The 26,411-nt window shown below is 56.8% G+C and overlaps 1 protein-coding gene across 6 annotated transcripts in view; it reads left to right on the forward strand.

Moving 5' to 3' along the window:
- Positions 1-25,176, forward strand: part of STARD8 (StAR related lipid transfer domain containing 8) — a 57,437-nt gene extending 32,261 nt beyond the window's left edge. For 4 of the 6 annotated variants that reach the window (XM_056359854.1, XM_056359858.1, XM_056359853.1 and 1 more), the window contains 13 exons: positions 10,006-10,077; positions 12,648-12,729; positions 15,439-15,502; positions 16,453-17,825; positions 18,973-19,146; positions 19,657-19,816; positions 20,113-20,311; positions 20,452-20,662; positions 20,924-21,038; positions 21,396-21,611; positions 22,058-22,275; positions 22,470-22,646; positions 23,309-25,176. In XM_056359854.1, coding sequence (XP_056215829.1) covers positions 10,006-10,077; positions 12,648-12,729; positions 15,439-15,502; positions 16,453-17,825; positions 18,973-19,146; positions 19,657-19,816; positions 20,113-20,311; positions 20,452-20,662; positions 20,924-21,038; positions 21,396-21,611; positions 22,058-22,275; positions 22,470-22,646; positions 23,309-23,426 — 3,179 coding nt within the window. In that variant the 3' untranslated portion in view covers positions 23,427-25,176. Of the gene's footprint in view, positions 1-308; positions 494-10,005; positions 10,078-12,647; positions 12,730-15,438; positions 15,503-16,452; positions 17,826-18,972; positions 19,147-19,656; positions 19,817-20,112; positions 20,312-20,451; positions 20,663-20,923; positions 21,039-21,395; positions 21,612-22,057; positions 22,276-22,469; positions 22,647-23,308 lie in introns of those variants that run through there. The other 2 variants (XM_056359857.1, XM_056359856.1) reach the window with 2 other exon arrangements.
- Positions 25,177-26,411: the final 1,235 nt, after the last annotated feature.

Here is a 26,411-nt window from a genome sequence, read left to right on the forward strand (position 1 = left end):
TCCCTTCTTAAGATGCAGTGGGTGTGATAGATCTGCAGCCTTTTTAATATCTGGGCTTATTTCTCACAGAGTCAGCCAGGCTGGTGAAAGCGCGGTGGCCACACGGCATGCCAGCTCCTCTTAATCTTCGGTTCTTTCCTGAGCCCAAGCCAAAATACCTCCCCAGGAGCCTGACCCCCGTGCCAGGCATGTGCGCGGTGCCAGCCGTGCCGTGTGCCATCACCACCGGCCCGCGCTGGTTTGCTTCAAAGCGGCTGTAGCAAGAGACAAGGAGGGCGCGGGGAGCCGGGCGAGGGCTGCCCGCGGGGGCACGCCGCGGCGTGGGGAGGGCAGTGCCGCCGCGGCAGCTGCGCTGTGAGCAATGCCCAGCGGTGGTGGTGCCATCCCCAGCCCCGTCCCCAGCCCGAGCCCCTCAGCCGGCAGGGACCCCGTAGCGGGACCAGCCTCCTGCCCCTGCGCACACAGCTGCCTTTGCAGGAGAGAGCACAGAATGGTCAGTGAAAGTTACTCGGCTGCTTGAAACTTACATTTTGGGCTTTGTTGTTGTGGTGGTGGTTTTCTGTTTGTTTTTCCTGGTTTTTTATTTGGTTTTCCTGGTTTTTTATTTGTTTTTCCTGTTTGTTTGTTTGGTTGGTTGGTTGTTGTTGTTTTTTTTTTTTAATCTGTTTTATGCCTCGATTTCTAGTTACTCTGGAAGGGCTGCAGGGAGATGTGCCTGTCTGGTGGAGGCTGCCCTGCAGACCCTGGGGGCCGTTCTGCCAGTGAACCTCCAGCATGCCGTTTGTGGGCTGAGGGGTGAGATCGGGGCCATCTGCATCTGTGGGACTCTGTGGTATTAAAAACCTGAGTTGTCCAGAGATCTTTCTGACAGGAGGTAGGATTTTCACAAGTTTAACGATTAGCATGTGCAGGCATCAGAGTGCCTTTGCTTGCGGGGCTCCCCATGGAGCTGCAGCAAATGCAGGGACCAGGTGACGGAGCCTGACTGAAGCAAACACCAGTGGGCTGCTGGCGGAGGGCGTGTGGCTGGCGGGCAGGAGGGGGCATGACTGTGGAGTCAACATGAGTCTGCAATAGGGGACTGGTGAGGAGGATTATTGCACAGAGCTGGGGAAGTACTTGATTCTGGCTTAGTTTTGTATTGCAGCCTTTAAAAAGGGAAGAAAAGAGCCCTAAAGCAACTCTTTGTGCCTCTGTTGAGCATTTAGTGCCCGTTTCTTCCTGCAAGGACGGGTTTCTGTGCCAGGGCTGTGGCAGTGCCTGGCCATTGGCTTAGGCAGCCAGCGGATCAGGTGTGACAGCTCTGGCTCTGGACTCAATGTGCCCAGGGGCTCACAGCACTCCCACCCAAGGCCACAGGAGCCTGTGCATTCTTCAGCTGGGAACCGGATGGGTTTATAATTCCGTATGACACAGAAAAAGCTGCAGAAAGACCACAAGGGAATGCTGCTTTGTGGGGTTCCTCTGGTAACACACCCTAGTGTCTATTCTAAATAAATGCACAGAAGTAGGAGGAAATTCTCTCATGTATTAGACAAGTAAATATTTTTTTTTTAATGCCTGGATTTAAAAGTGGGAGCTGAGGATAGTTCCTAAGCGTGTAGTGCAACTGCCACGGGTTGCATTGACTGGAGATGCGAGCCTGCAGCACGTGCTGCACTGTGGAGCTGAGAGCTCTGCAAAGGTGAGAGCTGCTGCTGATTCTCTTCAGCAAAACTATTGTAATTTTTCTTTGCCTTGACCTTCCTGGGCCTTTGGGGATGGCTTGTGTAGGGTCTTGCACTGCATGCAGTGTAAATGCTGTGGTGGAAGCAGCACTGGGATGCAGCTCTGTGGAGCTGAACCTTAGAGCATGCTGGAGGTGGGGGTAGGCTATGGGTGCATCGTTTTGTTGGTGCTGGGTCTAATGCTCTTCCAAGCAGCAGAAAGATGGACACTTTATGTTTGTGTAAAAAAATGCGTGATGTGATCCTTCCTCATCAGGGAGGTGCGGTTTCGGGCAGTACCTACGGCAGCTGGTGGGTGCTGGCTGTGCCCTGGTGCTACCGAAGCGGTCAGGTGGGGAGCTCTGGCACCGCTGGCTGCCCTCGGAGGGACAGTATCTGCTAAGTCCAAACAAAGTGTGTGTGAGATCCATGGGACTATCAACAGGAAAACAACAGTGCAAGTTTAGAAGGGGTGGGATACAGGATAGGCAAGACAGATTAATTTTCTTCAGCATCTGAGTAGCAGTTTTCATCTTGCTTCTCTCCTGGATTTCCAGTAGCAGAGATGAGAGCAGCCAGCCAGCATGGCCACCTGAACAGCAGAAATGCATATACATATGCCAACATATAAACATTCAGTGCTTTCCACGTACACAGCAATTGCCTTTGGATGGGGCGGGCTACCCTTTACTGGTGAGTGCTTGCTCGCTGGCTGCAGGCGCAGGGCTGTTGCAACACAAACGTGTGGAAGGGGGAGGCAGGCGAACCTGCAAAGCTCTCTTTTCATTCCACAGCTGGGTGCCATCTTTTTCTTTCAGCTTTTTGGGGTTGTACTGGGGTGTCTTGGTGCTCTTCACTTGGTAAAGTGTAGTGATGGGCAGACAGATCCCGCTGCTGCAGTGCAGTCACTCTTACCAGCATCACTGTTCCTGTTGGGTGCTTCAGCCTCGCAAGGACTTTCCAACTTCTTTCCAACTCATTTCCACTGGGAAGCTTCTCCCTGTCCCATGTGCACAGGCGCATGTTTGTAGAGATACAGGCAGCTCAGCAGAGTAAATAGCAGCCTGAAACCGAGGAAAGGAATAATGTAACCGATGCCAAAGAGAAGACAGTAACTTCACCCCAAGTCTAGACTGGGGCAGAGGAGAGCCATCAGCTGTGCTGGCGCTGGTGGACCTTCTTGGGGTGGTGCATAGGGTGGACTGGAGCCAGAGGCCCTCTCTCCCCTGAGCTTGCTTTGCCATTGTCTTCTTCAGATATGGAAACCAAGGTTCCTGCTGGGCTCCCTTGTCCCGCGTGAAGGTGGCTTGCTGCTGCACTCGAGGGGATGGGTTCCTGCCCCATTTGTTGTTCCTCTGGGGTCAGAGCAGCTGCAAAAATGCAGGTGGGGGAGACAAGGAGGATGGATCAGGGTCTTCACCTTCCTGGCCCTTTGTTTCTGTTCCTATTGATGCCCTTTCCATCCCCTTCTTCCCACCAGACATCTGCTCTGCAGCTGCAGCACTCAAATGCAGGATGTTTAACCCCTGAACTCCCAGGGACAGTCTAAAGCCAAGGGCCAGCAGGAGGGGTCCTGAGGTGGCCAAAGGTGCTGCAAAACTCTTAGGAGTGGAGATGCCTGTAGGGAGCAGGCACCTATAACATCCTGTGGGACACCCCCACCTGCCCTTGTCCAGTCTGCTGTGCTGCCTGTGACCTGAAACCGCGGAAAGGAGCAGCCACCAGCTCCAGGGCACTGGCCACAGCCTCCTTCCTCCAGCTTGCTTAGCCAGAGGCAGGAGCAGCGCTGCCTTGCAAAGGCAAACTGTCACGCTGGTGGCAGGGACACCCTGGCCCAGTCTGTCTCTGCCACCCCACCTCATCCTGCAGCCACGTCCAGCGGACAGTGTGGCCAGCAGCCCAACTGGTTTCTCCTCTCCAGCAGCTCGTGCAGCCTATGCCTCTTGGGTATGGGTCAGGTGTTCGTTCAGCCCTGCCTTGTTGAGTCTACAGTAACACCCCACGAGAGGAGGAGACCCTTCGCTGCTGCAGAAGTTGGCTTCTCTGGAGGTGACTGTTAGGCTTTGTGGTCCCAGGGGAGTGAGTACCGAAAGGAGAGGAGTTTTCTCCCTTTTCTAAATAAAGAAGGTAACAAATGTGTTTGCATGTTGCAAAGGTCTGACGAAGCCTCATTCGTTTGGGACTGATGTGGCTACTTCAGTGCTATCTTGCAATCTTTATTAATAGGCAAAAAAGCTGCAAACATGAGTTTAAATTGCTCAAGGTGATGTTTATGGAAGTGGCAGTGTTCCCTGTGCAGATGGGGTGCAGCTCCTGTCTTGGGTGCCAGCCTGCAAGGGGAGAAGCTGCTTTCTTGCTGGGTATGGTGCAGAGCTGAGCTCCCTTGGGCTTCCTCACGGCTGTGGTGTGCACCACAGAGCACAAGGTTCTACTCACTTTGGGTGCAAAGGGCTGTGTTTTTAACTTTCTTTAGAACGGCACAAGACTACTGTTAGGCTAGTTGCAGGAAAGGAAACCAAACCTGTCACATCTAGTTGATAAGTGTAGTTACATGCAACCCTGGAGCTGAGCCAAGATATGAGCAGGGCAGAGATAAGGTGGGGGGAGCGCTCCCGGGGGTGACTGCTGCCCTGCTGCCTGGAGCAGCCCTGCACAGCACCACCTCTGCCCTGCGCTGGGGGCACCCACTGGAGCAGAGCCTGTTTTATTACCTGGAATCTTTGCTTTGACAATAGAACAGCAATTTGTCTGGCATCCCAGGGCCCTTCCTTCCTCTCTGCTGTCCTCCGGAGGGGTTGCTGGCCAGCTGGGGTTTCCAGCCTTGCTGCCCTCCAGGGCAGGGTAGGGGGGCTGTGAGCATTGCCGAAGCCAGGTACTGCCTGGGGGCGATGGGGAAGGAAAGGGGGGCACCCGGGCAGTGGCTGGAGGGCAGCTGGGAGCAGAGAAGCTTGGAGTGAGCTTTGAGTGTGGTGCACGAGGTGATGCAGAAACCCAATGGCCCTCCTCATGGGTGACCAGAGGGCTTCTTGCCCAGGTTGTCCCAGCCGGTTCCTGGGGACTGACACCTACGCAGACACTGGCCAGGTATTTCTGTGCTACTTCTAGAATCGTTTTTACCTCTGGATTTCCCTCGTGTTCGTGTGCACCACACAGCAGCTGTCTGGGACGTGGACGTGACAGCAGCCGGCTCTGGTATGCGCCGGGCAGTCGGTGCCCCCGCGGTGCTGTCACCCCTGGTGTGGTGTCATCGCCAGGGGAGCGATGCCCCTGGGAGCAGACAGGGCATTTCAGGGCTGGAGGTGGTGGGGGCATTTAAACAATTCCTTGTTGGCAATGTAGCAAGGAGCAGTTCCCAAAACTTGTGAGACCTATTTACTGCATGAAGGTTAATTATGGAAACCCACTGCATCTGGGAGAATGTCCAGCTGCGTTTCTCATTCCTATCTGTGTGCCCTGTCCGTGCTGGTAGCTTTGAAATCTCTGCGGTTTGCTGGATGGTGCTGGGAGCTGGCTGGGCTGGAAGCACATAACTGGGATTTATCGGTGCTGTGTGCCAAACTGCGTGTGGATGTGGGATGCCTGTGGCTGTATAAATTCAGCGTGCCTCTCCTGCTCTGAAAGGCCAGGTTGGTGTGGACAGAGGTAATTCCTCTTTCACTGGCAATGCCCCTGTACCTTCAGCAGCAGTGGGATAGGTGTTCCCCGTGGGAAACTGCTGTTTCATCTCCTTGCTTTTTCAAGCAGTGAAGGCACAAACCCCTGGTTTGGGAGATGTCAGGATTTTCTGTCATTTCTGTAACAAGTGGGGAACTACTTCTGTTTACAGGCTGGGGGGGGAAGCTGAACTCCACTTTTGCATAGTCACTGTTGTAGGCAACAGTTTATTTTAAGACAGAATGGAAAGAAAACACACCAAAACGAAAAGAAGAAGCAGCGTTCCCCTCGCTAGTGCTGGAGTGTGACAGCCTTAGGCTTGGAGCTCCAGCCCTCAGCTGCCAGGCAGCTGGTTTCACGGCTTTCCATTAGGTAATGTATGGGCAATTTTGTGATGTGGTTTTCTTTTCACACACTAATTGGCTGTGTGGGACTTTTTATAGGGAATTTGGAAACTTGCTGTGAGAAGCTAGAATCCTGGGGTGTGACTTCTCATTTTTTATTTTTGGTTTTTAAAGCAAAAGTGCAGAGCTGGGGTTCTGGGAAGTGGCTTTCCTGCCTGTAATTACGTTGGCCTCCGGTGTTCTAGCTCGCTCATTTTAGAGCTCTTACTGCATCTCCCAGGCTTTTGCCCATCCATGCCGGTTCCAGGTCAGGGGTGGGGTGGCTGTACCCCAAAATGCCACGGTGCAGTGACTGTGCAGGAAGGTGCCTGGGGGAATATTGTCCTTTTTTTCCACCTTCATGTTGGTTTTCATCCTTTTCTTCCACTTTCACTAACAAAATGAAACTCTTCTCTTTCTTCGCTTTTGCTTTCAACCCCATGCCCCTGCATGCTGGGAGGTGCTGGGGGGGTGTCTGTTCCAGGTTTCCCACTCTGTTGGGGACACACCTGCCTGCAGCGCCTCCATCCCTGAGTCCCTTTGCAGCAGCCAACCTGGTGGAGTTGCTCCCACTGGACTCACTCAGGGCATATGTGATGGACCACACTGGCACTTGGGCCACAGCATGTGCTCCTTGTTGGGTACAGGAGATGGGGAGACTGGCTGTGGATGCCTTTTCTTTGGGAAACACCATCCAGCCTCAAGAGCTGCTGGAGAAGGGCAGAGGCTTTGCCTGGGGGGGGACGGGGACTCTCTGGTGACTTGTAAGGGCTGTGCACATTGGGAGCTGTTTCCAGCGAGCATGTTAGTGCTGGTTTCCCCTCCGTGGGGATGTCCAGCACTTGCCAAGGGCTTATCTCACATGGTGAGCTTCCTCAGAAGTGGGAGACGTAATGAGACCACTCATCCGCCTTCCCTGTCTGCATTTGTGAAAACGGTTAGCAGCTTTCTATGTGTGTGTCTGCACTTCCCCTGTCAGATATGGGTGAGGATGTGGCTGGCAGGTTGGTGGTGGTACTGGCAGTGGGTGTAATGCAGACGTGCAGAGGAGAGACAGATTGCACAAGTCTTCTTAGGAAAGCCCGCTGAAAATACCAGGAACCCACCAGCCCTCTTCCCCTGCACAGAGCCCTGTGAGTGCCCAGGTGAAAGCGCTGACATCTTTGTGCACCTTGTCTTCATCTGCAGCTCGGTCCCTGGTGAGGAGCCGGGGGAGCTGTGCAGCCCGGTGCCTGGTGGGCACGGGTCACTTGTGCTGTTGCACACTGGCTCTGCGGCAGCGTGTGCCCGTGCACGGGGTGTTCTTGGGGTCCTCTGAAGTTGCGTTCAGTGTGTGGTGGGAAGGTGGCTTCATGGGATTTATCCTCTTGCTTTTTAGGGAGGTGTGGGCTCTGTGAGTGTTTGTGTGCCTGCCTGTTTGGTGTCTGCGTGCCTGCTCATCCTGCAATACAGCTTGGATGGGATCATTTCTGCCACATTTAAACTACAGATCTCAAAGATACTATGTTGCTACAAGCTGCGGAAAAGCATTTGCTGACCAAAGAAGGCAAGAGACCCTCTCGCCTGCACTGCTGAGGGGTGGGTGTAGTGTGCAATGAGCCTTTACTAGACATCAGAGAGCCCGCATGCCTGGAGATGCTGCCTCCATTGCTGCTGTTTGTGGCTTCTCTGCCAGCACGGTTCTGCCCAGCTTGAGGCAGCGGCGGGTCTTGAGGCAGCAGCCCCTGGTGCTCGGGCTGCCTTTCCAGCAGAGGCTGCAGACAGGTGCAGGTGCTGCCGGCTGTCTGGTGCAACGTTTGGGTCTTTGGGTCCCCCATCACCCCTTCAGGTTGTGGGGAGGTCTGGGGACATGGCTTGCAATGGGTGACCCCATGCATGGTGTCTAGCCGTGGCTCCGGTGCTGCTGCCATGGCCTTGCCCGTTTGCCACCCACCTGTGCCATCGGAGGGTTTGCCTGCCCGTCCTTCCTGCGCTTCCCTGGGAAAGCACATCTGTGGGAAGGGTGGGTGGGTGGAGGAAGCTGGCTGGTGGCTCCATCTGGGACCCAGACACTTGGAAACCTTTTCTGTGCCAGCGCTTCAACACAGGGAGGGCTCCTGCCTGGGGTGGGCAGAACCCCCCGGCCCTTGGTGGGCTTGCTCCCCACTGCATGGAGCTCCAGGGGGATGCAGGACTTGCTGCAGCAGGCAAAGCCTAGGACTCGGCTCCAAAACAGGGTGAGCAGAGGTATGCTCCTGCCTGCCCCCCCCCGCACCAGCCCTGTGCTGGGAGGAGGTGGCGGAGGGGAAGGAAACGTGCTCCGATTCCACCGGGACGATGGGTGGCCTTGCTCAGTCCTGCACGGGAGCATGCTGCTGCAGACTGCAGCCCTGGTCCCCAGCGGCTCCCCAGCCCGGCGGGGTGGCCACGGCCACCCTGGGTGTCACACGGCTCCTGCGAGTCCCCTGGCCGGCGGAGTGGTGCCCATCGGCACCCCGGACATGCTCTTCTACCAGTTCAGCCCCTCCGCCATCGGAGTAAGCTCGGTGTGCCGCTCTGCTTCTGGCTGCCCTGCCCTCTGCTGTGCACTCCTGGGGGCAGATGCCAGCCCCATCCCACATGGAGCAGTGGGCAGTGTGGGGTCGGCACGTCATGGGGCAGGAGCAGCTGGGAGGTTGGTGTTTCTCTTCTTGGCTGGGGGCAGCCTGAGCTGCAGCCTCTGGCTGTGACAGCCCCATGGCCAGCAACTTCGTTGTGAGTGAAAAGAGGAGCAGAGCAGAGCAGGAGCGGGGTCTGACAGTTTTGTTGACCAGGGGGCTGTGTGAAATGCCCGTCCTTGGGCACTGCCAGCCCCAGGGATGTGGGAGGGATCTGCTCTCTAGAGCCATCACGACCAAAGACTGCTCACACGGACCATCAGTCTTGGTTGGTGCCCTCCTGGCCAGACAGCCACAGCTACAGGGTGCCTTCCCCTGCGGAGTTGCTGGGGAGCACGGGAGGGCTGCGGTGCTCCACGGGGACCATGCTGGCCTGGTCAAGCTCCACGGCTGAGGTCTCCACTGGGATTACTGGGTTTGAGCCCTGTTGAGGGTAGGAGGGGTCAGTGCTGGGATTTCGGCTGGGCTCATGGCACAGCCAAGGACAGCTGCACGGTTTGGAACCCAGATGCAGATGCTTGTTCCAAAACTTCTTCCAAAAACTTCTGAAGTATTTGGGTTCAGGGATCTGGCTTGGTCCTGTCCTTAACTGAACTGCTTGTTTTGAGCTTTTTTTCTCTTCCCCTGCTGTAGCTATGTAATTAGAAATACAGGCAGAGCTCTCAGCTGAGGCTGTTTGGTGGATGGTGATGAAATTGGGGTGTTTCACTGCAGCCTGCTGGGTGGATCCAGCCTCAGTCCAGTCAGTGCTGGGAGGTGCCTCCGGGGAAGATGGGCGAGACCCTGAAACTGCCATCACATTTTCTACACTTGAGGTCAAATGTTTGTCACCCTCAGAAGTATAAATCACAACAGACTGGCATACTGCTGACACCAGGCAGCAGCTTGCTTTGGCTGTGTGAACTTAGGGCTGTTTTCCCCTAAATTTGAGAAATTTCCCCAAAAATAGTGCTGGCCATCAGATGGGCTCACCCAGACGACAGCTGAACCGTGTGTGACAGATGGGTTCTACACCGGCCAGGCGGGGTGGTGTAGAAAACCAGGGTTTTGGTACCTGCCAGGGTGAATGCCAGCTTGAAAGAAGAGGTTTGGTGGTCCGGGATGGTGGGAAGGAGGAAGAAGGAAAGGTTTCTTTGGCAGGCTTTTCTGGAGAATATTTGCAAAAGTGACTGACTCTAAGCTTTGAGGAGCTCTGAACTAATTATTAAAAATAAAGATCTTCCTCTTGCCTGGTGATTGCCTGTCAGTCATACAGTACTTGCCTGGCAAAGTATTGTATGTGGTTTGGTGGGTTCAGAAACGAAACGTTTTCATCTGAAGGTTAAAATTGTGTCTTATGGTCGTATCATTCCTGTTACCTCCTCCTCCTCTTGTCATGTGCTAGCGGAGGGGCTAAAGCCAAGCAGTTTCTCAGCAGAAAGCAGAGAGCTGCCCCTGCGCACGGGCATCCTTGCCCACTGGCACAGCCCGGGCTCCCCAGACCCCCTGTCTGCAGCCCATCACCTCCTCTGCGTGGGCCAGATATAACAGGGGCTCGGGTGCCACGGGAGCGGGGGGAGCAGGCTGCTGCTCTGGGGATGATAGATAGAACAGGGATGCTCAGGCTGGTTCTTTGCTTTCTTTCAGAAACTGAAGCCAAGAAAGCTTGTGACTGGCTGCGAGCGGCGGGATTCCCTCAGTATGCCCAGCTTTACGAAGGTGAGCACTGGCTGCTCCTGCTGGCCCCAGTCCCTGCTCTGTACCTGGTCTCCTATCCTGTGTCTCAACCAAATACTGCGGGTGGCTGCAGGGAGAGCTCACAAAGCTCTGGGGATAGGGCAGAGAGGATTGTTTGCTAATTATATGATTACGTGTTAAAACTTTAAGCCCTTGAACTTGGCCATGGCCTGGAGAGCCAGCCATGCTGTTAACTTTTCTGCATTCCTGAACTTTTCCCCTTTAGGCAGGGCTGTGAGGAGTCCCCGGGGTGGCTGCTGAGGTCAAGGGCAGGCCGGCTTTGGAGAGACATCAGGTTTTCAGTAGCTCAGTGAGCGCTTGCAGTGGTGGGAGCACAGTGGCAGCCAGTGTAGGTAACATAGCGTGAGCATTTCCTCCCTCCCTGCTAACGCATCCTGCAGTCTCCCGGCCTGCCTCGTTGTTCTATTAGGTGGTAGGGTCTGTGCTTTTGGAGGAAGTGATGCTGGGGACGACCAGGTCCCCATGCCACACAGCTCCCAGGGTGCAGGTGTTGGACAGACCCCCCCCACCATAGACCCACTCCCACCTCCTCATCCACGCACCCCTGAGCTGTTTGTGGCTCTCACCTCTGGCTCAGCTGTGTTTACTTCAAACTGGTGGTGGGATGGCCGGTCCCTGCCGGAGGGTGGTGGTGCCAAGGAGTGGTGGCTGCAGCCAGCCCCAGCTGGCTGGGACAATAGTGGGAAGCTGGGTCTCCAGCAGGCGCAGCGATGGCTATTGTTCAGCAAGGGCACTTCCACCGCCCCCCGCAACACGTGTGCAGGAGCCACACTCTTGCCCCTCAGGTAATGGCTTTACCGGCTGCCTATTTGCTTCTGGTTTCTATTTTAGGGGGCAGGCTCTTAGTGTGGCCACGTGTAAGGACTGGCCAGATTCCTGCAGGGGAGACCTAGCCCCAGGTGTTGGCTCCTAACAGTGCTTACAGCCAGGGTGGTGAGGAGCGGGTGCTGGGTGCTGGAGTCTATGAATAAACCAACCCTTTTTCCAGCCTCTCTGAGCAAAACTTTCCACATCCTCAGAGTGTTTTGTTCTGTTTTTCTCCCCAGCTGGCAGGGCTTAGCATCCCCTTGGTAATTGCACTCGATAGCTTCATTAACAGCCAGGATTAGACACGTTCAGTTAATGGTCCAGGTCTTATGTACCTGATCCCAGCAGAGCTGTCTCAAAGTGCACAGAGATGAGGAGGGAACTGGATGGAGGCCCTTGGGCAGCCTGCCACCCTCACCTAACTTGCCTGGAAAGAGCGCTGCCCAAAGACCCTGGGCATGTACCATCTCTGGGTGCTCCTCCAGCCACTTCTGTGAGGCCAGCTAGCATATCTGCTTGTGGAGACCTGACCATTGGGGCATGTGGGGGGATTGAATGAGATGCTAGATCCACAGTACCACCATACCAGTATGGCTTTCTTGCCCTTGGGAGACCTCTTAGCAGCTCCTAGCTCTTCCCAGGGCATCTGAGAGGCTTTCTTGACCGTGGGGGATCAGTGGGAGAAGGGAGTCACTGATGAGCACTCAATGCATGTGTAATGTATTGTGTTATGGGACAGCAAGATGTTTCTTGGGCAGCATTAGGGAAATGGTCACTCTCCAAAAACCACCGTGAGGTGCCGAGGGGAGAAGCCAAGGGGGTCCCTGTCCCTTCTGCAGTGTGTGCTGCCGGCAGTCCAGGCTCCAGATGTGCTCACCTGGGAGCAGAGCTGTGCAGGGGTACCTGTGTGGGTGTGTGAAAGCGCTGCAAAGGGCTGGTGTTTATTTGTGAATCTGCTTATCTCTCCATGAGCTACAGCCAGCCCAGCACCCCAGCCCAGCAGGAGCCTTTCCTGTGGGCTTTAACTGTCCCGGGTGTGCATGTCCCCAGAGCAGTGACAGGGTGGTTTGTCCTGCAAGGGGGAAGCTGACTGAGGTGGAGGCAATGCAAGGGATAACTGTTGCATGACTGTGATCCTCTCTGAGTGTCTGGGCTGCTGCAAGCCCTTGTGCTCCCAGGCCGATGGGGCTGGTTTCCACCCTTCTCCTTTGCCTGACTCATCCCTCCCACCTCTGCACTTGGCTTGCGCTCACCACCATGGCACCCGGGCATCCCTGGCCTTTCCATGCCTCCCCCATCTGTGTCTTGCTGTTCGCTGGTTGCCTCCTGGAGCTGTGGGCACAAAGTGGTCCCTTGGGAGGACCCGCTGCCAGGAGCCCAGGTCAAATCCTGCCTGCAGAGAGCTGCTTCCCAGGCAGCTTGGTGGAACCATCCCTCTCTGTAGGTTCCCCTCCCACAGCCATGGCTGTCACAGGTGGCAGCTCATGGTGGCAAAGCAATGCCCCAGCCTTCCCAGCTTCTTCTGACTCATACTCATGGCCCAGAAGCCTCCCACACCTTTCCTCTTCGCTGCTCTCCCGCATCCTCGGCTCTCCATCATCAGCATCTCCTCCTCTTGCCCCTCGCAGTGTCTCCCTCCTCCTATGCTCCCTGCTGGCCTTTGTGCCTGGTGCAGCGGCTGGCTTGGAAACAGAAGCTGATCTTCCTCTCGCTTTCCTCCCCAGACTCGTTGTTCCCTCTTGACATCAGTGCTGTGAAGAAGGACCACGGCTTCCTGGACCAGGACTCCCTCAAATCCCTGTGCAGGTAACACTCCCGTGCACCCCTTCAGAGCCAGCGCGAGGATGTGCCCCAGGCGAGGGCGAGGGGCAGCCGCCCGAGGTCCCTGGGGCCAACAGGGCGGTGGGGTCTGTGGGGGGCCTGCCTGGCACCTTGGCTGCGGCTTGGAGCCCACCCGGGCGCTGGCGCTCCCTCTGCAGTGAGGAGTCTGGATGCATTAGTTTTCCGGATCAGAACAGCATGCGGGCTGCTGGGTGGTGCTGGGGAAACAGCAGCACTTATTGTTTTGAACAAAGAGAGCTCCTGGGGAATGGAAAGATCTCCCAGGAATAATTTTTCTCTTTTTGTGGCTTTCAGGTTGTGTTTTAATTTCAAGCTTGAGTAACTGTGGCTTATAGAACTCGATTAGAAATGGCTTGTTCAGAGCTGAACTGTCAAACTGAGCAGAGATGCAAAGAGAGACCCAGTTTTGCTGTCCCTGCTGCCCATGCGCTCCCCTTCCACCTCCAGCTGCCCTGGGCGGCACCTCGTGGGCTGCAGTCCCAAGGGGAGGGAGCCCTGTGTGCCCAGGGCACGTTTTATCTTGCTTTGTGTTGCAAGGTTGCTTCGTAATGTCTCCGAGAGCAAAAGAGCTTGGAAACCACATCTCTGCATCAGAGCGAGCAGACTGGCTTGGTTGTTGGCATAAGGCAGACTGAGGTCAAAGCACCTGCAGATGGAATCGTGTCCATGGACGGAGTTTCACTCGGTCATCAGGCACGTGCTGCCTGTGAAGGACAGAAAACACACAGTGAGGGGTTTGCTGAGCTGTGGTGCAGTGCGAGGGGCTCCATGGAAGGCGTGTGCTGCTAATTAGTGCTTTGGGTGGGTCATTAGGGGCTTCGGGAGCGGTCTGTTTGTGCTGTGGTTTGCTTCGTGCAGGTGAAGTCTGTGCTGGGGGGTCCCTCCTCCTCCCTGGAACAACCCTGGCCGATTGCTCCAACAGAGGATTTCTGCGTTCACAAGTGCTCACTGGCTTTGTGTGACATTAGTCATCCTGGTGCCTGGCAACACAGCCCGGTCATACATTTTCCAGGAGGACACAGCTACTCCTTGCAGCAGCAGGGCTGAAAATAGCTCCGGGAGATGCCACAGGGTGTGTTGCTGCAGGGAGGCAGCGTGTGTTTCAGAGATGGGGGGAACTCTCCTGGTGCTGCCAGTGTGAGCAAGAGCTAACACCCAAAAGGAGGGACACCGCTCAACCCCAGCATCGGTCCATCTGGTTAGTTTGTCTGTCCAGATGGTCTGTCTGTCTGGACAGGCTGTGGGTGACTCAGCCCTGCCTTGGCTTTTGGGCCACATCATCACACCCGTGCTCCCGCGCTGACTCCATGCCTTAACTCTTGCTGTCCCTCCCACAGACACCACTGCTGAACAGAACAGAGAAGGGATGGGAAAAGCGTCTGTTACTTACTTGTTTTCCCAACAGACAGGCTGCTGTGCCAGGCAGGAGGGCATCCCCTGCGCTGCTTCTCGGGTGCCCAGCGAGGTCCTGGGTTTTCCTCCTGGTGATGGCAGTGGGGTGGGAGATGCTGAGAGGTCTTTGACCAGCCCCCTGTCTGAGCATTCAGGTTCTTTTGTCATTCTTTGGCTGGTCACAGGAGCTTCTGAGATTGTTTTGCTCTAATAACCAAGAGCAGTTCATCCCAGCCCACTCAGGCGACTGGTGCAGCTGGGTGGGCCACACAGGACAGGGATGACCCTGACCCCCTGAGCTGTCTCTGGGGTCCCTGAGGTGTCCCATTGCAGCATTTTTCTAACAAAAAGGTCAAGAAGGACACTGAAAAGGCAGCTCTTCCAAGAAAATGAATCCCTTGGAGGTGTTCTCTCCCCGCCTAGCACACGTGTGCTCCCACCTCGCTCCCTTTGCCAGACTTCATGTGTTTAACCACGATGCAGGGTGCGTTACAAGACCCCACTCTCAGTCAGGGGTCTCAGTGGGACTGCAAAAGGGACACGAGTCAGATTTTTGGTAATATGTCGCTGAGGTTTGTTTTTTGGCTGTGGAGACATGGTACTTGCTGGGCTGCTTGTCCGCAGGCAGCAGGGTGAGGGTCACGGCTGCACCACAGCCGTCAGTGGGCCCGCTTACAAAGCAAACCCTCAGCAGATGGAGGGAGCTGGGATGCCTGGAAAACGCCGCCTGAGAGGTGGCCAGCAGCTGCATGGACCCAGCAGTGCAGGGGTGCCATGAGCAGTGGGAGATGGGCATCCTTGGATGCTGTGGCTGTGGGAGAGCACTGGCGCTGGGGTTGTTGCAGGCATTTAAGCATGGCCAGGACATCCCAGTGCCTGTGCAGAGGGAGTGAAGCGCTGCTTTGATGGCTGCATTTGCAAAATCCCTGCTGGCACGCAACCAAGGGCTTGTGCCACTTGTGTGCTCGAGCGGTGTCACCCCTTGGCTGCAATGATGAAGGTTCACATGACTGGGTGCCTGGGCAGGTGGCAAAGGCGTGGGGTGTCCACAGAGGTCTGCAGGCAGGCGTGCATCTTGTGGTGTGGCACTCCCCTGGGATTAGGCTTGGAGCTGTGCCGGGCTCCATGTGTCCCTCTGATCCCTGGAGCTGCAGCTGCTGGGTGACAGGTGACAGTGTACAGCAAGAGCTCTGAGACAGAAAAAGAAAACAAAGAACAAGCAAGCACTGCAGCCTGAGCAGGGGCCAGGACTAGGGTAAAACCTCTCTTGGTTCCTTGCAGGAGGCTGATGACCCTGAACACATGTGCCTCCATGAAGCTGGAAGTTCACTATCTGCATAAACGGGTAAGTTCAAGGGCAGGCGAGGGGCTGAGGGGTGCGGGGGAATGCGTGCTCACTGGTGGAGCAGCAGTCCTGTGTTCAGTAATAACACGGCGTGCTTCAGGACTGCCCCAGGTGTGCAGCCGTGCCTGGTGCTGTCATTCATTTATTTCACTGTCTCCCAGCACAGATGTGGCCCTGGCTGGATTAGCAGGCACCTGTGCTTGCCCTGTGCCCCCACACCTCTCCAAGGCTCTGGTGGTAGCAGTCAAACCACAGGAGCTGTTACACCCGTGCCAGGACAGCCAGGGTGGTCTGTGCAGGGCTGTGTGCCTGCAGCCTGCAGCATCACCCTCGGGATCTCTGCTGAGCTGGGCTGTGAGAACCCCCAGCAGCACATCTCCAGGAGGAAGCCTGACCCCGGAGAGATAGGTGAAACCGGCCCATGTCACAAACAACAATTAATATTGGCATATTAATAGCAAAACCTTTTGTATTTCCTTTAATGAATAATACATTTTAAATGCACGGCAGCTTGGTGTTTAGTATGTGGAAATCATTACTGGGTGTATCCCTGCTTGTTCTGACTGCCCTTCTTTTGGCTTGGGAAGGATTCAGCCCTGCATCCCTTGCTGTGCTGCCGTGTGTGGCCCCGGGGTTGTGGGGAGGCTCCGCAGGGATGTCCGGATTGCTTGTGGGCTCTCCAGAGGTGGCCTGGAAGCAGCACCTTCCCCTTTCCAGTGCAGTATGGCCCTCTGGCATGGCACGATAATGCCTGGTGGCTTCTGGAGCCCTCTGTTGCTGAAGGGAGCTGGTTTAAGGGGGTGTGCACGCTGCTCGCTTCCCTGCCTGGGGCTCTGCTGGTGGCTGTGCCCACCTCTGGGGTGCTTGTCCCAGGAGAGCAGGCTGGGGGGACATGCCAGCCCTCTGTGGCTCCAACCAACTGATTGTCCCCTGTTCTCAACCACCCACAGAATGAAGACTCCGAAGAGGAAGACCTGTATGCCATCAGCAACCGGTGGGCTTTTCAGAGGGACAGCAAGAGGTGGTCCCGGGTGGGGTCCATCGATGTTCTCTCCCAGAGCTCCGAGGTCCTGAGCTCCACCATGCGACAGGCATCCAGCCGTGAGAGTGTCCTCACGGACCTCAGCACCAACCCGGAGGCTGTGTCTTTGCACAGCAGCGGCAGCATAGGCAGCACGGGTGGCATGCTGGGCATTGGGGATGCACCACCCAAGCCCCTGTCCCCCATCCATGTCACTGCTGCTGCCATCATCGCCTCCAGCCACAGCTTGAGTGAACGCTCCTTGCTGGAGCAGCCCTCGAGCCACAGTGAGAGCTCCAAGGAGAAGCCAAAGAAGCGACGGTCTCGCAGCTTCCTGAAGAGAATTGAGTCCCTTCGAAGGAAGGACAAAGAGAAGGCCAGCCCAGACGAGAAGGTGGCCCCAAACAGCAGCATCGCAGCCACACCAGGGTGGGGCTCCCTGAAGAGTAACAGGGACCTTGCAGCCACCAAGGCCAGCTCCTCTAAAAGAGGGTTATCTGCTTCTTTCCATGGCAAAAAACACTTCTTCTCGGTGTCGTACAGGACTAACCGCTTGCTAGGCTTAGGTGGGAGCAAGGTGAGCTCTGACTCGAAACGCAGCGGAGTCTACCTGGAGGACTATGAAATGGCCATGACAGGCAGCGGTGACTGGGCTGCTGGAGGGTGCCAGCACCGGCAGGCACGCCGGGGGGACTGCTTGGTCTACATCCCCCAGGACCACAAGCCAGGCACCTTCCCCAAATCCCTCTCCATTGAGAGCTTGTGCCCCTTGGGTGGCAGCTCCCTGACCCACTGGAAATCAGGGAATGTGCCCATCGGGCTGGTGGGGGGCAGTGGGGGTGGCAGCAGCAGCAGTGTGGAGGGCTTGTCCTCCCCACGGGGCTTTGCCTGCCGCCGCCGGCGGGGCTCCTGCAGCTCCCTGGGCAGCCGGGTCAGCGTGTATGACAACGTGCCAGAGTTCGGCAGCAGCGAGGACTTCTGCAAGGACGGGGAGGTGACCTATGAGAACCTCGACGACATACTGCAGCACATGTGGGGGCTGCAGCAGAAGGTGGAGCTCTGGTATAAAGCCATCTCCCCTGATCTGGCTGGGGAGGAAGGGGGCGAGGAGGAGGAGGAGGAGGAGTCGGACTCAGGAGGGGAACCCTCCAACCTGCACTTTGAAGAGCGGTCCATGTCGGATGTTGGCACTTCTGCCAGTGACTTTGACAGCACGGGCAACTCCCTGAATGAGGCCGAAGAGATTGAGATGCGGGAGCGCCGGGACTCAGGGGTGGGAGCATCCCTCACCAGACCCTGCAGGTGAGCATGGACCGGGGCTGGGGCTGCACCCTCCTCCCCTCTGCCGTGCCTGGGAAGGGCTTGGTCCTGGAGCTGCCGAGGTGCTGCTGGCTAGGGGACCACTGCGAGCCCATCCCCCCCAATCCACGGGTGCTTCTGCTCAGGGGGAGCAGCACCGGAGCCGTTCCTCAGGGATGCTGGCCGGTGCCCTGCAAGCCCGGGCTTAATGATCACCCTTTCCCTCGTGGCAGAAGCCGGGTGGAGGGAGGGAGATGCTGCTGGGTGGGCACCCTGGTACGGTGCAGTGAGGCAGGGAAGCAGCTAGGGTTGCTGGTGCGCTCTGGCGGCTGCAAGCCACCGCTGCCAGCCCTGCTGCCTGCAGCTGCTGCCTGTTGTGTATAGGGTGCGACCTTTCTGCCTGCACCTGTAATTAAATGACTTTTCATGTACTAATAACAGATTTAAATGAAGGAGGCACTTGCTTCCAGTGTGCTAGTGCTCCCTTGTGTTTCCCCTGAGGAAACTCCAGCCGTTCCAAATTCTTTTCTAGTTCCTCCTAGGCTGATGCTGGAGGATAATGAGCCTTCAGGCAGGCATGGAGGGGCATTTTGTTAGCTAGGGATGTCCCTTGTGCCGTTCTAGGCTTGAGGATGCAGTAGAGCAGCACTGCAGGAGCCTTTCTGGAGCAGCATGGGCTCAGGGAGGTTTTTAGCAGGCTCCCAAGAGAGCACCACCTTTTTGGGGTGTCTTTTCTTCTTGAGAAAGAGGGTGTTGTAGATGTCCTCTTTGATGTAGCATCGTTCTGCATGGTGTCACCCTGAGCATCTGAGCTCTCCCCAAATCTCCTGGCAGCGCAGTGCAGCCCTTGGGTGCTGGTGCAGGTGCAGTGCGCCTGAAGTGCAAGGGGTGGTCTCAGGGGAATCTGAGGGACAGGACAGTCCTTTGAGGCAAGAGAAGGTGTCTCTCATGCTGCCCCTGGCACGCTCTGGCAGTGGGTCTGTGAGCGCCAGGAGGGAGGGAGCAGCACCCGTGGCACTGGCGCTGGGATCCCTGGGCTCAGCCCGGCTGCTGCGGTGCCCACACCTTCCCACAAAGCAGCAGGTGCCATGGGGCAGGGCAGGACCCTTCCCTGGGGCCACCAGATCTCACCGCCAGCCTTGCCCCATAGGAAGCTGCGTTGGCACAGTTTCCAGAACTCGCACCGGCCCAGCCTGAACTCTGCCTCCCTGGAGATCAACCGCCAGTCCTCTGCCCAGCTCAACCTGCTCCAGAAGTGCTCCCTGCTCCGTCTCACGGCCATCATGGAGAAGTATTCTGTGCCCCACAAGCAAGCCTGGACATGGTGAGCTGGTGGGGAGGGGGACTGGGATGAGGCCCATGTGGTGGGCAAGGGCTGCAGCTTTGTGCTGTGCTGGGCGCTGCCTGCCAGCCCTTGTCCTGCAGCCTGGGGCAGCTTCAGTGTGTGAAGGTGCTGGAGAGGGGGGCAAAAAGCTGAAACAGGAGCTGGCTTTGCTTTGCATGGCTGTGGGCTTCATTGAAAGTGTGAGCTGGGGGCGGACACTTGGGCTCCCAGCATCATCTGCATCCAGGAGGGCTGCTGGCATTTGTGGAGCACTAAAAAGGCTGCAACAATGTAAGAAAGTGGGACAGTGGTTTCCTTTTGCAGCCAAGTATTAAAGCATTTTTGCTTAATAAAAGGTGCTGCAGTTCCTGCTCAAAAGCTGCCTTGCTTAGATTCAAAACATGGCAGAAGCACGTGTCCATGTGCGTTACCTGGGGTCCTGCTCCCCTCTGCGTCATGGTGCCACGGGAGCTGTTCATTGTACTGACATCTGTCTGTCCCACCCCGCAGGACTGTGCCCAAGTTCATGAAGCGGAGTAAAGTCCCCAACTACAGGGACAAGATGGTCTTTGGGGTGCCACCCATCATCAACGTGCAGCGGACAGGGCAGCCACTGCCCCAGAGCATCCAGCAGGCAATGCGCTACATCCGCAGCCAGTGCCTGGACCAGGTGATGCTACAATTGCTGGCAGTGCTGTGATTTGGGAAAAAACCTAGGTTTTGGGGTCCTTTTTGTTCAGGTCATGTGGTGCTTGGCTGTGATGAGATGGGAGTGTGAGGCTGTGGGAAACCCACACCCGCTGGTGTCTCCTTGGCTGTCCCTCACTCGGGTTTCTCCCCTGGGCTGCAGGGGCGTGAGGCTGCTGCGGAAGGGGTCTCCTTGCCAGTGCTATGGGAGTCCAGCTGGGTGCCTGCTGGCGCGGTGCCTGCTCTGCACTTGGGCACCAACCCGCTCTTCCCCGGCAGGTTGGCATTTTCCGAAAGTCAGGGGTGAAGTCCCGGATTCAGGCGCTCCGTCACATGAATGAAACCAGCCCTGACAACGTCAACTATGATGGGCAGTCAGCATATGACGTGGCTGACCTGCTGAAGCAGTATTTCCGTGACCTGCCAGAGCCCATCTTCACCAGCAAGCTGACCGACACCTTCCTGCAGATCTACCAATGTAAGTGCTGGGCTGGGGACGAAAGTTGGGGTCTCCCGGGGAGCAGGCAGCTCTTTATTCATTTGGACAGAGGCAGTGCAGGCAGGTGGTGGCCCGCAGGGATGGACCTGCTGACCGTCAGCTTTGTCCTGTGCTCACAGTCGTGTCAAAGGAGCAGCGGCTGCAGGCAGTGCAGGCAGCCGTTATCCTCATGCCGGATGAGAACCGGGAGGTGCTGCAGACCCTGCTCTACTTCCTGAGTGACATTGCCTCCGCGGAGGAGAACCAGATGACTGCGGGGAACCTGGCCGTGTGCCTGGCCCCCTCCATCTTCCACCTCAATGTGTCCAAGAAGGAAAGCACCTCGCCGAGGTAAGGATTGGACTGGCTCTGGCCTCCCCAGTCTTCCTGCAGCCCCTGCCTCCCCGTCATCCCTTCCCTGTCCATTGTGGTAGGAGGCCAGTGGGTTAGGGTAAGGCATGGGGGGGACATGCAGGCTAACTGCACAGCCCCCCCCATCGCTCTGCTTTGCAAAGTGGGGGTCTGCTGCTCTGTGTAGAGAAAGTAGAGCGATGGGGAACTAGAGACAGGGGTGATGCCCACCCAGTCCCAGCGATGCCTGCTCCCCTGCAGAGTGATACACAAGAGGGGCACCATGGGGAAGCCTGACCAGAAGGACCTCAATGAGAACATGGCTGCGACACAGGGGCTCTCGCATATGATCACCGACTGCAAGAAACTCTTCCAGGTGGGTGGTGGTGGTGTGTCCAGCCCAGCATTGCCCTCCCTGGGTGCTGGCAGCAGCAGATGTGACCTCACTGGTGGAGTACTGGTCCTGCGGAGTCAGTGTGGGGTGAGATAAGGGCACACATCCTTCAGCTGGGCATCTGTCACCAATTGGTCAGCCCTTGAGCAAAGCCCAGCTGCGTCTCGTGGTGGTACAGGTCACAAGCTGCAGGACATATGTCCAGCGAGGCTGTGTCCACCCTCCCCCCCTCCTTAGTGGGATGAGGAGTTAATGGTTTTCTAGCCACCCAGGACCACTCACAAAGTCCACGTAGCATCCATCTGGCTTGCTGAAGATCTCTGTACTTTTGGCTTGTAGGTCTCCCATGACATCTTGCTGCAGCTGAGCAGCTCCTATATGGCTGCAGATGCTTACCCCCATCCCCTGTCTGACTTCATGTGTCAGGGGGAAAGCAAGGATTTACATTCCTACTTTGAGCAGAGTGTCCAGAACCTGCTCAAAGAGTCATCAGAGAAATTCAAGGGGTGGCTGAGCACCCCAGGACCCCTGAACACGGAGCTCTCCTGCAAAAAGGTAAATGCCACTGCGTGGAGGGGAGCTTGGGATCACACAGGGAAGTGTGCACGGCGTGACCACTGGGTTCTGTGGGCACCTGCTGACCTGCTAGCAATCCCGTGGTGCTTGTTCTCTTATGTGAGGAGGGATCAGCAACCCTTTACTAGAGCAGGGCCTGAGAGAGGGGCAGCTCTGGGATGGAGGGTTCCCTGTGCCCAGCAGTCCTGGGAGGGAGCCTACCATGTTGTTGTTAGCAGAGGAGCTGGCTGCCCGTGGCCAGAGCCTCTCCAGCAGCTTGAGCAGCTCCCATCCCCTCCCATCCCTCACTAACCAGCAGATGTAACCGTGCTGCTCCACGGTGGTGGGAGCTATTGGTAAAGCTGCTTGGGGGTTAGCACTGGGTGCCATTGGGAACTTGGGAGTCCTATGGGACAGGCTGCCTGACCCTTTCCTTGGCCCATCAGGTTGGAGATGGGCACCCTCTGCGCTTGTGGAAGGTCTCCACAGACGTCGAGGCCCCTCCTGCCATGGTGCTGCACCGGGTGCTTCGGGAGCGTCACCTCTGGGATGAGGACCTGCTGCAGAGCAAAGTTGTGGAGGCCCTGGACAAGAACATGGAGGTCTACCACTATGTCACGGACAGCATGGCACCGCACCCGCGCAGGGACTGTGTTGTGCTCCGGTGAGGGTGGGGAAAAACCCGAGCGGGAGAGTTTGGTCTTGGTTTGGTGGAACCCATCTGGCTCCAGCCCTGGCTGCTCCTCCCTGGGCTGCGCTCCCTCTGTGCTCCCGGTGTGGGCCCCGAGGTCAAGGCAGGGCCTGCCCGTGGGTGGGCACACAGGGACAGGAGCTGAGCGGGCCTGTGCTGTCCTGCAGGTGCTGGCGCATGGACCTGCCACGGGGAGCCTGCCTGCTCATCTCCATCTCGGTGGAACACGACAAGCTGCCGGTGGAGGGGGGTGTCAAAGCCATCGTACTGACATCCCAGTACCTCATTGAGCCCAGCGCCATGGGCCGCTCCAAAGTGACCCACATCTGCAGAGCTGACCTCAGGTAATGGGGCCCTTGGTGCCACTGCGTCAGCGGCTGCATCAGCCGTGGGGGAGGTTGGTGGAGCAGCAGGTAGTGGTGTGGTGCAGGAGCTGCTCGTCCCTCTGCTCGTGCAGCACAGGCAGGGTTGCAGCTCATGCAATACAGTGTCTGCCTGCCCAGAGGGAGGGAATAGGATGCTGGTCTGGCGCCACGTTTTAGCTGCCACATGGTTACTGGGAAGGGAGCCACCAGCTCAGTCTTGCAGTGCTGGCCATTCCTCTGGTGGCTCTGAGTGTGGCAGCAAGTCCCCTAAAGCTTCTGCAGAAAACCCGGGGTCCCACATGGGTCTGAAGCATAGCGTAGATGCTCTCCTCTCTGTGACGAGCTGTGCTGGGGTGTTAGTGGTGTGGGCTGATGCAAGGGGCAGTCTGGTCACCACCCTGGGCTGGTGCAAGCGTGGCTGGCTCACAGATTTCCCCCATTTTGCTTCATGTCTGTGGTGGGGAGCAAGGGAGGTGGGTTCCCTTTTGTGTCATGTACTGCTCGTTCATCATCCCATAGTCCATCACAGCTGGAGCCAAGGCAAGTGCCTGTCCCTAAGCAAGAAGTGGCGTGCTGCAATTTGGCCTGTGCCAGGGTCTCTTCTGCCCGCTCACCCTCCTCCGGCCTCTTCCCTTCTCCAGGGGCCGGTCTCCCGAGTGGTACAACAAGGTCTTTGGCCACCTCTGTGCCATGGAGCTGGTGAGGATCCGAGACTCTTTCCCAGTCCTGAGTCCCAACGGCCCTGAGACAAAGATCTGAGGCACCAGGAAGATGCTCTGTCCTGTCTGACATGGACTTGCCGGTGGATTTGGGCTGGGGCTCCTGGATGGGACCGTGACACGAGCAGCTGGTCGTGGAGGGGAAGGTGGAGGCTGGCACGCTCGCAGGCACATATTTATAAGCGTCCTTTTCCCCTGGGCTGGGCATTCTGCATCCCACCGTCCTGGTTGCTGCTTCAGCCGCCCCTTGCTCAAGTGTGCCACGTAGCAGGCTGTCTGCAGAGGCGAAGCCGTGCAGCCCCTGGTCTCTGCAGGAGGTTGGTGAGCAGAGGGAAAGAGAGGGGCTCTGGGGGTGACCCCCAGGAAGGCATCCCACAGGCAGGGCTGGGAAGCAGCTGGCTCAGGTTCAGCTGGGTTCCCCCATGCAAGCCGGGAGCAGCTGGGAGGGGGGTGAAGGTGCGTGGAGCAAAGCAGGAGGGTATGGGAGAAGTGAGCGGGGAGGACAGCGCGGCTCAGTAGGTCACAGTGCTGTGTTGGGAAGTGAAGGGTGGGCAAACGAGGGGTGGATTGTGCTGTGGTGTCACCCAGCGGGGACCGCCAGGAGTCACAATTTGGTAGTGGAAGAGGCGGCTGTTCTGGGAGGAGGGGGGCTACACAGAGATATATAGGTATGTCTTGAGTGGTAGAAAAAAACCTATTGCACTTTTGGTGCTGAATTTCATAGAAGAAAAAGCCCCCCAGTCCTGTGCCTCGCTTTTGCTCAGCTGAAAGCCCTCTCTTGTGCACGGGGTTTTGGTGGGGCTGAATGGGCGATGCTCCAAGCCAAACCTGTCCCTTCAAACCAGCCTACCAGCTGTTCGGAGGAGCCCCAGGGCAGCTGCCTGGGCAGGCGGGTACCAGCTGGGCAGGGGCAGTGGCCCCTCAGGGCAGTTCGGTGATGTGTGAGGGAGGGACACGGCCAGCGCAGCAGCTCCCCGTTCATATTCCAGTGCTGGGGAGAGCGGAGGAGGGCAGAGCAGCCTCGGCAGCGCTCTGGAGTGAAAGCTTTGGCCAAGGCAGCGTGAGTGCACCAAAGGGCTGTGCTCATCCCAGCTGACGAGGGGACCATGCCAGCAAAGCATGGTAGCCCAAGCTGGGCCAAGCATGTGCCAGTTGCTTGGGCCAGGCTCAGTCCCGTCCTCTGCAGTAAGGTGGGAACTACAGGTGGCAGAACCTGTGCCCCTCCTGGGTGCAGAGCTGCTTCCCTAACGCTGCTCCCTCAGAGATGACCATTCCCCTTCCCATCCCTCCCTTTCCTCCACAGAGAAGCCGTTTGCATAGCTAATAGCACCTGGGAGCTAACCTGGTTTCTCTGTTCAGGCAGGGACCCAAATTACCAGACAACCATTTCAACTGGAAGGCAACATGACCCACACACGGGAGTGGTTCCCCAGTGTCAGTTTTGCTGTAACGAATCCTATCTGTCTCTCTTTTGGTGAAAAAAAGTAACTCAGCCTGTATTCTTTGTTTTTATATATATATATTTTATATATATATAAAAATATAACTAACATTTGGGGGAGTGATTTTTCTCCTAATATTTTAAATTTTTTTTCTATCTATAAATACTTGTACAGTTGGAATATTAATATATAACTCTAGCAGTAGAGCTCAGCACGAGGTGATGCTCACTTAAAAGACGTGTATTTTATATTTAAGGGACTTTTGTATTATATGCAACTGCAGCAGATTGTTTGACTTGGATCGGGGCTGCTCTTCCGATCTGTGTAATTAATAAAATACTAATGGTATCTGCTGGCTGATGAGGAAACCTTCATGCTGAGTGATTCTCCAACAAAGGAGCATCCCAGAGCTGAGCAATGCACTCTCCTGGGTGGCTGTGGAGCTGCCTGGCAGGCTGGGGAGCCACAGGCATCCTTGTGCTGCCAGGGAGGGGCAAGTGCTGCAGTGTCCCCAGGGTAAAGCTCCTGCGGGATTTGTGCAGCTCCAGCTGCTGGGTCAGCAACCAGCCCTTCACCTTCTCCTGGAAGGAGGTGGTGGTGACTGTGCAGAGGATGGGGTTCAGTCTGCTGTGGCGGGGGAGGATGAAGATGACCACCCAAGAAGCAATGGTGCCTGTGCCAATAAGAATGCAACATTAGGCAGCCAAGGGGGGCTGCCCCCTGCCCAGGGGTAACCCACCCACTCCAGCCCATGCAGTAAAGTGGAGCGATGCCGTTCGTGGGCTCACGGCTGGAAGGACAGCCTCCCACAGGAGGGCCATGGCTGCTGCTCCCTGTGGAGAGACCAGGGGCCCAGGGAAACCACTAACCCTGTCCATCCTATTTGGGGGTGAAGAGGGATCAAAACACAGCAGCATCTACCTCAAGGCCTCCCAGCCCAGGGACTCACGGTGGGCAGCAGCCGGCGGTGGGCTGTGCTTCACAGCCTTGCCAGGGGATGTGGGTTCACCTGGGATTTCCACCTGCAGGAGGGAGAGCAGCTTGAGGAAGAAGATGGGTATCCAGCAGAGAGCACGGGTGAATGCGATGAGGAAAAACAGCTTTGTGGTGGTGACTTCCCAGGAGCAGATGCCTCTCTCCACTGTTTTGGATGCAACGAAGTGGATGGAGAACATGCTGGAGCAAGCGAAGACGATGGTGATGAAGGGCACAAGATTCAAGCCTGGAGAGGAAGAAATCTCGCTCAGAGCATAACCAAAGCGCAACCCTTGCGAGCCAGGATGGGCAGCGCGGCCAGCAGCAGGGCTACTCCGACTGTTATCACTAGAGGGGGCAGAGACATCTCGGAAGCCCTGGCTAGTCCCGAATCCAGCCTTAGCCCAGTGATGCCCATGCCCATGGCCAGCTCTGGGGTGAGGCTGGGCGCAGCGCCAGGCTGGAGCAGCGACACTCCCCAGCTCGGGGTGGAGGGCAGAGCTGACATCCCATCTTACAGGGTCCCAGCAGGGTGGCAGTACCCTGTAGAGTCAGATACCCCACTAATGGAGGCAGCGCAGGCTCTTGTGGCACCCTGGAGTGGAGGG

Source organism: Falco biarmicus, chromosome 14 (assembly GCF_023638135.1).
Source record: "Falco biarmicus isolate bFalBia1 chromosome 14, bFalBia1.pri, whole genome shotgun sequence".
NCBI classification, from domain to species: Eukaryota; Metazoa; Chordata; class Aves; order Falconiformes; family Falconidae; genus Falco; species Falco biarmicus.